Source organism: Salvelinus alpinus, chromosome 19, assembly GCF_045679555.1.
Source record: "Salvelinus alpinus chromosome 19, SLU_Salpinus.1, whole genome shotgun sequence".
Lineage (NCBI taxonomy): Eukaryota > Metazoa > Chordata > Actinopteri > Salmoniformes > Salmonidae > Salvelinus > Salvelinus alpinus.
Window position 1 is genome coordinate 31,189,579 of NC_092104.1, and position 9,736 is coordinate 31,199,314.

General features: G+C 44.3%; 1 protein-coding gene across 3 annotated transcripts in view; it reads left to right on the forward strand.

Annotated features, from left to right (window-relative positions):
• The window catches only part of ap1b1 (adaptor related protein complex 1 subunit beta 1), a 45,508-nt gene extending 36,028 nt beyond the window's left edge, over nucleotides 1–9,480 (forward strand). For all 3 annotated transcript variants that reach the window (XM_071352978.1, XM_071352980.1, XM_071352977.1), the window contains exons 21-22: nucleotides 3,253–3,407; nucleotides 7,570–9,480. In XM_071352978.1, coding sequence (XP_071209079.1) covers nucleotides 3,253–3,407; nucleotides 7,570–7,644 — 230 coding nt within the window. In that variant the 3' untranslated portion in view covers nucleotides 7,645–9,480. The remainder of the gene's footprint in view (nucleotides 1–3,252; nucleotides 3,408–7,569) is intronic.
• Nucleotides 9,481–9,736: the final 256 nt, after the last annotated feature.

The following is a 9,736-nucleotide window of genomic DNA, read 5'->3' on the forward strand; positions in this document are numbered from 1 at the left end:
GTTGCAACCCCTATTACTAGCCTGTTCAACCTCTCTTTCGTATCGTCTGAGATCCCTAAAGATGGGAAAGCTTCTGTGGTCATCGGAGACACTCTAGACTCAAACTGTTACAGACCTACAGTGGGGAGAACAAGTATTTGATACACTGCCGATTTTGCAGGTTTTCCTACTTACAAAGCATGTAGAGGTCTGTAATTTTTATCATAGGTACACTTCAACTATGAGAGACGGAATCTAAAACAAAAATCCAGAAAATCACATTGTATGATTTTTAAGTAATTAATTTGCATTTTATTGCATGACATAAGTATTTGATACATCAGAAAAGCAGAACTTAATATTTGGTACAGAAACCTTTGTTTGCAATTACAGAGATCATACGTTTCCTGTAGTTCTTGACTAGGTTTGCACACACTGCAGCAGGGATTTTGGCCCACTCCTCCCTACAGATCTTCTCCAGATCCTTCAGGTTTCGGGGCTGTCGCTGGGCAATACGGACTTTCAGCTCCCTCCAAAGATTTTCTATTGGGTTCAGGTCTGGAGACTGGCTAGGCCACTCCAGGACCTTGAGATGCTTCTTACGGAGCCACTCCTTAGTTGCCATGGCTGTGTACTTCGTGTCATTGTCATGCTGGAAGACCCAGCCACGACCCATCTTCAATGCTCTTACTGAGGGAAGGAGGTTGTTGGCCAAGATCTCGCGATACATGGCCCCATCCATCCTCCCCTCAATACGGTGCAGTCGTCCTGTCCCCTTTGCAGAAAAGCATCCCCAAAGAATGATGTTTCCACCTCCATGCTTCACGGTTGGGATGGTGTTCTTGGGGTTGTACTCATACTTCTTCTTCCTCCAAACACGGCGAGTGGAGTTAGACCAAAAAGCTCTATTTTTGTCTCATCAGACCACATGACCTTCTCCCATTCCTCCTCTGGATCATCCAGATGGTCATTGGCAAACTTCAGACGGGCCTGGACATGCACTGGCTTAAGCAGGGGGACCTTGCGTGCGCTGCAGGATTTTAATCCATGACGGCGTAGTGTGTTACTAATGGTTTTCTTTGAGACTGTGGTCCCAGCTCTCTTCAGGTCATTGACCAGGTCCTGCCGTGTAGTTCTGGGCTGATCCCTCACCTTCCTCATGATCATTGATGCCCCACGAGGTGAAATCTTGCATGGAGCCCCAGACCGAGGGTGATTGACCGTCATCTTGAACTTCTTCCATTTTCTAATAATTGCGCCAACAGTTGTTTCCTTCTCACCAAGCTGCTTGCCTATTGTCCTGTAGCCCATCCCAGCCTTGTGCAGGTCTACAATTTTATCCCTGATGTCCTTACACAGCTCTCTGGTCTTGGCCATTGTGGAGAGGTTGGAATCTGTTTGATTGAGTGTGTGGACAGGTGTCTTTTATACAGGTAACGAGTTCAAACAGGTGCAGTTAATACAGGTAATGAGTGGAGAACAGGAGGGCTTCTTAAAGAAAAACTAACAGGTCTGTGAGAGCCGGTATTCTTACTGGTTGGTAGGTGATCAAATACTTATGTCATGCAATAAAATGCAAATTAATTATTTAAAAATCATACAATGTGATTTTCTGGATTTTTGTTTTAGATTCCGTCTCTCATAGTTGAAGTGTACCTATGATAAAAATGACAGACCTCTACATGCTTTGTAAGTAGGAAAACCTGCAAAATCGGCAGTGTATCAAATACTTGTTCTCCCCACTGTATATCTATCCTATCCTGCCTTTCTAAGGTCTTCGAAAGCCAAGTTTACAAACAGATCACCGACTATTTCAAATCTCACCGTACCTTCTCCGCTATGCAATCTGGTTTCCAAGCTGGTCATGGGTGCACCTCAGTCACGCTCAAGGTCCTAAACGATATCATAACCGCCATCGATAAAAGTACTGTGCAGCCGTCTTCATCGACCTGGCCAAGGCTTTCGACTCTGTCAATCCCTGCATTCTTATCGGCAGACTCAACAGCCTTGGTTTCTCAAATGACTGCCTAACCTGGTTCACCAACTACTTCTCACACAGAGTTCAGTGTGTCAAATTGGAGGGCCTGTTGTCCGGACCTCTGGCAGTCTCTATGGGGGTGCCACAGGGTTAAATTCCCAGGCCAACTCTTTTCTCTGTATACATAAATGATGTCGTTTTTGCTGCTGGTGATTCTCTGATCCACCTCTACGCAGACGAAACCGTTCTGTATACATCTGGCCCTTCTTTGGACACTGTGTTAACTAACCTCCAGACCAGCTTCAATGCCATACAACACTCCTTCAGTGGCCTCCAACTGCTCTTAAATGCAAGTAAAACTAAATGCAACTCCTGCTTTGGCTGCCTTTCCTTCCAGTTTTCTGCTGCCAATGACAGGAATGAATTGCAGAAATCACTGAAGCTGGAGTCTTGTATCTCCCTCACTAACTTTAAGCATCAGCTGTCAGAGCAGCTTACCGATCATTGCACCTGTACATAGCCCATCTGTAAATAGCCCACCCAACTACCTCATCCCCATATTTTTTTTTCTTTTTTTTTCTCCTTTGCACCCCAGTATTTCTACTTGCACATTCATCTTCTGCACATCTATTACTCCAGTGTTTAATTGCTAAATTGTAATTATTTCGCCACTATGGAATATTTATGGCCTTACCTCCCTAATCTTACTACATTTGCACACACTGTATATAGAGTTTTCTATTGTGTTATTGACTGTACGTTTGTTTTTTCCATGTGTAACTCTGTGTTGTTTGTGTCGCACTGCTTTGCTGTATCTTGGCCAGGTCGCAGTTGTAAATGAGAACTTGTTCTCAACTGGCTTACCTGGTTAAATAAAGGTCAAATAAAAAATGTCCAGTCAATTGAATTTACCACAGGTGAACTCCCAAGTTGTAGATACATCTCAAGGATGATCAATGGAAACAGATGCACCTTAAGCTCAATTTCGAGTCTCATAGCAAAGGGTCTGAATACTTATGTAAATAAGGTATTTCAGTTTTTATTTTTAATAAATGTGCACACATTTCTAAACCTCTTTTTTCTTTGTCATTATGGGTATTTTGTGTAGATTGCAAAAAATATATATTTAATACATTTTAGAATAAGGCTGTATAGTAACAAAATGTGGAAAAAGTCGAGGGGTTTGACCTTTCTGAAGTCACTGACAATATGTTTTAAAATGTGAACGGTGTATTTCAAGTTTAAGAAGTGACACAGATTGTGTTTGAGGGTTATTCTCTTATCCCCCTAAACAGATGCAGCCAGCAGCAAGCTGCAGGGCAGTAACATCTTCACCATAGCCAAGCGCACTGTGGAGGGCCAGGACATGCTTTACATGTCCATCAAACTGTCCAATGGCATCTGGGTGCTGGCTGAACTGAGGGTGCAGGCTGGAAACCCCAACTACACGGTGAGCACAGGGGAGGGACGGAGAACAACTTTTTATTAAAGGAGAGAGATGTCTAGGAAAGGGGGTGGATAAGAATCACTTCATTGACAGCAGAGCGGAGTGTAGGGATGGAGTGGGGGTGAATAGAGATAGGGATGATCTGGCGTGTAGGGATGGAGTGGGGATGAATAGAGATAGGGATGATCTGGCGTGTGGGGATGAATAGAGATAGGGATGATCTGGCGTGTGGGGATGAATAGAGAGAGGGATGATCTGGCGTGTGGGGATGAATAGAGAGAGGGATGATCTGGCGTGTGGGGATGAATAGAGAGAGGGATGATCTGGCGTGTAGGGATGGAGTGGGGATGAATAGGGATGATCTGGCGTGTGGGGATGGAGTGGGGATGAATAGAGATAGGGATGATCTGGCGTGTAGGGATGGAGTGGGGATGAATAGGGATGATCTGGCGTGTAGGGATGGAGTGGGGATGAATAGAGATAGGGATGATCTGGCGTGTGGGGATGAATAGAGATAGGGATGATCTGGCGTGTGGGGATGAATAGAGAGAGGGATGATCTGGCGTGTGGGGATGAATAGAGAGAGGGATGATCTGGCGTGTAGGGATGGAGTGGGGATGAATAGGGATGATCTGGCGTGTGGGGATGGAGTGGGGATGAATAGAGATAGGGATGATCTGGCGTGTAGGGATGGAGTGGGGATGAATAGGGATGATCTGGCGTGTAGGGATGGAGTGGGGATGAATAGAGATAGGGATGATCTGGCGTGTAGGGATGGAGTGGGGATGAATGGATGATATGGAGTACGTATGGGTGAGTTTGAGTCATCACCACCAACCCTGCTGGCTAAGAATATTTCACCTGGGGGGGGGGTGTCTGTGTGTGTATTGTTTAATTTGTGACGCATTGTGTGTCAGTGTACTGTTGTCTGCTTACTTGGTTATTAGCAGTAGCCCAGGACATTGTGCATGACTTTTTCAGAACAGTGACCTTGACGTGACTCCTCAGCCCATCTCGTTAGTCAATGTGCTTTAGGATCATGTTTTTATTCATTATACAGGCATTTACTGTCTTCTTTCCCCAGCCCAGATGAGTCCATTTCGGTCAGTCAATCTGTTTTAGTCCATCACTCTCAAATTTAGCATTTTAAATTGAATTCTTCCACAGTTCATTGTGCATTCAGCTTGACTCATCTGTCAGTGGTTGAAGCCTCTGTATTTGTTGGCCTATGGGTATTTTCGTTCAGGAGATAAATTAGGGTTTTCAGTCTGTGAAATGACTCAACTGAGGTGTTTGATCAGCCCTGGACTGTTTGTCTTGTTCTGTTAGTATGTCTGTAGTCATTTTTGTAGTTGATGTGTTTTTGTCCTTGTTTTTCTGTCTCCACTTGTGCTGTTCTTAATTTGTCTAGGATTTTGATTTTTGATTTCTTTTCATATTTATATCTCTCAGCCTGAACTGTCAGGATACGCCCTCTTTCTGTTGCTTTCTCCTATTCCTACTACCCCTTAAGGCTCTCTTCCTCCCTACAGATGACAACCATCAGAAGATCTGGATCCTCACTGAAGATGCTAACATTTTTCACATGTGCAGCATGCACTCTCACCTCTCTGTGCTGCTGCATGGATCTGATGCTCTCTCAGTACAACACGTGAAAGTCAACCTGACACATGCTTGTGTTGAGCAGTTATTTTTAGCATGAGAAAAGAACACTGTGGATCGTACTCAGCCTGTGGGAAGATTCCACAGCTCTCTGTAGAAAGGCAGTAAAGCTGACATCGGTTAAGAAATTATGCCATCCTAACTCTATAGATTGGCTAGCTGACAACGTCACAAGCGATGCGCGTGATTCAGTGGGGCAAAAGTCTGCGTGTTGTGATTCTGGATGGACAGATAGCTAACAATAATGCCAAGAAGCTGCCATGTGGGGAGTCGTAAGTGGCTCGTTTCAGCTAGTTTTGTCTTGTTCTTGATACCATTTTGAGGTGTCTTGACTGATGTCATGTCTATGCTAATATGGCAAAAATTGGCTAGCTAACCAACAACTGTAATAATGTATTTGAGAGAAGTGCTCATTGTGCAAATGTATTTGTTTTCAATAAACATTGGACACTAACTAATGTAGTTTACATGTCAACAATCTAAGCCAACCGTGTCTCTTTTGCCTCATAGTTGAGCACAGGTCGGTTTGGTTGCTAAACAACCAAACCTTCTATACTAACTGGGACTACTCTAACGTAACATTGCTAACCCCAATGCTCCTCCATCACCCCACCTATTTGGTCCCAGTTATCCCATGATGCTCTGCTTCTTAGCTCTACCTTTTGAAGTGGAGCACTGGGCCCTCACCTCCCGTCCCCATGGCAACAGTGTGACCAATGTCAAGGGCTGGTTCACTCCCCCCTCTCCGAGAGTGGCTAATTGCAGGGGTTTGTGGGAGAATGGTGCTCTGGTACAGCCAGCGCCACGACCGTGCCACCATACACACCTTCTATTTACTCAACTTTCATCTCTCCTTCTTCCTCCACTCATGGCTCAATCTCCGGTACCCTTATATGGTGCAGAAATCTCAGCATCTTTGTCTTCCTACATCTTCTTCCATACTCCTAAAACACTTCCACCACCCACCTGCACTGTTTCTACCAGTCACTGTTCTCTACAGCTAGTTATTTTTCTCCTCTGTCCTTTATTCTCTCGCTCTCTCCTCCACACGCCACCCTCATATTGACTCACAGGCAGATTATTCAGCAGCATTTTACAAAGCCTTAAGCAGAATGCCCACACACCATGTAACCTAGTTGATCAGAGCTTTTCTACAACCTGGTTTAATAAGCTGATCCAAATGACAGCTAGCTAGGCTGCGTTTTCTCCAACTTGGCCTAGGTTGTTTGTTTCTGACTAATCATGCCAGCACCATTATGCATTAGTAAAGAGCCAGCAGTACACAGAGCAGCGGCAGCCCTGGAGGGAGGAGTTGTGTAGTGTTCCCACTCGTCTAGCGCAGCACTGTGGAATGTACCAATGCAGTGCTGGGGGACACTCTGTCACCATGGTACAGCAGTGTGATCTCCTGTCCCATGGGTCAGAGAGGAACCTGGTGTGAACCTCTGTCTAATGGGACTTCAAATGCTTCTGGCCAGTTTATGACAATTGCTATTAGAACTGCTAAGCACGAGCCAGCCGGAACTGTCTAAATCGCCACACAATCACGCTACAGTAGTACTGCTGCAAACACGGCTACACACAGAATTTGAGCTTTTCCTGCATGAGCTCTAATGAAGGAAACTGCCTCTAAGAGCTATATTAGTTCCTGCAGCAACAGACTCAACTTCACAAGCAGAAGGGGGGAAGGAGAGAAGGAATTAGATTTTTTTTCGCTCCAAGCTAATAAGATTTAATAAAAGGCAGCATTTATAATGCTAATAAATTCTCCCCTGCAAATAAAATGTAACAAAATGCCTGCTGAAATGGTGGGAATAGAGGAGGTTGGGAGCTATTCACTCTTCTTTTCAGTCATGAGTCAGTGAAGCTGCTGAAATAATTACCATGCTTATTAAACAGACGGTGCTTAAAGTCCTGCCATTACATTTGCATTGCACTAACTGACTAGACGAGCATATCGAAAGGAGTTTTTCTTGAATGTATGAAAAAGTGGCCTGGCGAATTAGCCTACATCCCGTACATACAGCTTCCTCATCCCTGAAAAGGCTCTCTCTCTCTAAAGGATGTTCGGTCAAATGATGACCAGGAAAAGTGTGATTCTGTTTGAGATCACTGAACTATAGTTCATCTCTCATAGCACTTGACTCCTGAGATAAAGACGAGGGCAGCAGCTACTCCACATGAGAGATTTATATTTGTTGTTGATGATGAAATGACACTGAGCTGTTTTGTTGATTTTAGTTAGTAAATAGAAATGTACTGTATATTGTTGACTGCTTACCTAGCTTGTCCATGTCTTTCTAAAACAATAGTTTCTACCTGACGTTTGTTCTCCAGCATGTCACGCTGGCTTTTGAAACTGTTTTGCTTTGGCTGAACATCTGAACTAGTGTTCTTATTGACCAGGTGCTCTCAACACCTAACACCTGCTAACAGAAGGACTACCATCTCCTTGCCCAGCCAGACCATGTAGTAACTAACTCTGTCTCTTCTCTCTCCTCAGATCTCTCTGAAGTGCAGAGCACCAGAGGTGTCCCAGTGTGTGTTCCAGTGCTACGAGGCAGTGCTGAAGAACTGAACCCCTGACAGGGCTGAAGTAGGGGGTGCAACCTGAGGTCTGGAGACTGGCCCTGACTGGAGAGAGCTCCTGGACCCCAACCCTCCTGACCCTCTCCTCTCCTCCCCCTTCTCCTCCTGACATACAGGCTTCTGAAAGACCCTTTCCTTGTAGAATCTCCAACTCTGTCTGTCTGTCTGTGTGCCTCCCTGGGGACTCTGGTTTCTATCTGTTCTGTCTGTCAAGCACTAACCCTCCACTCTACAAGTCCTTATCTGATTCAAGTCTGAAGTCTCTAGACCAATCCTGTCACTCACGTCAATAGTTGGGAATGGCCTTTGTCTTCTTCACCTTGAACATGGTTGGGGTTGTGTTTCCCATAACCCACCAAGTCTAGTCGGTCTTCAATGAGAGATCACTACCCTATCAGATCTCCCTTACATGATGGCCTAACTCCAGTCCAGCCTCTGCTGATCTGATTCAGTCCACCCTTCTCCCATGAGCCTCTAATCTGGGGCACACCTGGTAGGGGTTTTCATCCAGTGCTGTTGGAGACTGTGATGCGATGGACTCTTGTTCCTTGTGACTGTTTCTCCATATCTCCCCCCTGATGTCTTCTCTTTTCACGATTATCTCACCTCGCGTCTCTGCAAATTAGTACCTATATTTAGTGTGTGTAATCAGCAGTTAAATCTCTGTCAGCATACCTTTTGGTACTTCAAATTAAAATGTGGCAGTACAGACACATTGTTTCCCCATATCTTGGGGCTGTGAAGCACCTGCTGTGTTCCTGTTCTGTCACTTCACTGTTTCTCTCTCACAAACACTTTCCTCCTTTTTAATTTAAAGGGATGTGATGTCCCAGCTAGTAAGAGACACTAAATGTTTTGGAACACACCATGTCACATATGTGTTTAGTTTGTCGTTTGCTCTTGATGTGCTCATTGGGCTTGTTTGTTGTTGTTGTACTCAATCTCTGCTGTCTCTTGGAGCCGGTCTCTCTCTCCCATGTGCATGTATTTGTGTGTTGGGGTGCCTGTGTGCTATTTGTTATTAGAAAGGGTTGGAACAACATCTAAGGCTACATTTACACAGGCAGCCCAATTCTGATATTTTGCCCAATTATTGGCGGAAGATCTGATTCGTCAAAATACCAATTATTGCCAAATAGATCAGAATTGGGCTGCCTGTGTAAACTGAGCAATATACGCCTCACTACTACATACAATACCTTTTCTTTCCCTAATTATTTGCCCCTTCTTTAAAGTAATTCCATTATGTATTCCCAGGTTTGTTTGCAGTGTAATTGAAGTTTTAACTCTGGGCATGCAGGCGGGCGAGGGCCACAGATGTTTGGATGTTGTTTCTGCTGTGTGCGCTCTGTTAATCAGGGCTGCTTGGGCTCCCAGCCAGGTTGTTGCATTCTCCTCCCCTCTTAGTTGGTCAAGTACCTCTGCCACCTGTCATAGAGGCTTCAAACCACCTGTATGTTCTATACTTTATCTGTATAGGAAACTAACTGTAGAGGTAGCACACATCATGAAGTCTTTTGTATGAAGAAAATCTGACCAACTCAACTTCACCATTCTGTTTTACCTAGTCTCTTTGGAAAATTAATTGGATATTTAAACTTTTGAGTCATTGAATCAGAACCCTCTGGAACAGCTCTACAGTGAGCATGCTCACACTTTCACTACTTGGAGATGAGTGGATTTACTTGGTCTGTGTGTGGTGAAAACTGACTAGTGTGTATGTGATGAGAAGCTGTAAAGTAGCTGGTGAAGGAGAAATCTGTTTTTGACGTTTGTGTGTACATCATTTGAAACAGAACTATTAAAAATCGGATATATTCACAAATGCCTCAAGTGCATTTTCTGAATTGACTTGAATCATCAATTAAGAATGGTATACCACGTTGTTTAGTTCCGTCCTATAAGGATTCCATAAGATATACACTGAGTGTACAAAACATTAGGAACACCTGCTCTTTCCATGACAGACTGATCAAGGGAATTCAGGTGAAAGCTTTGATCCATTATTGATGTCACCTGTTAAATCCACTTCAATCAGTGTAGATTGAGGGGTTAAAGAAGGATTTTTAAGCCTTGAGACA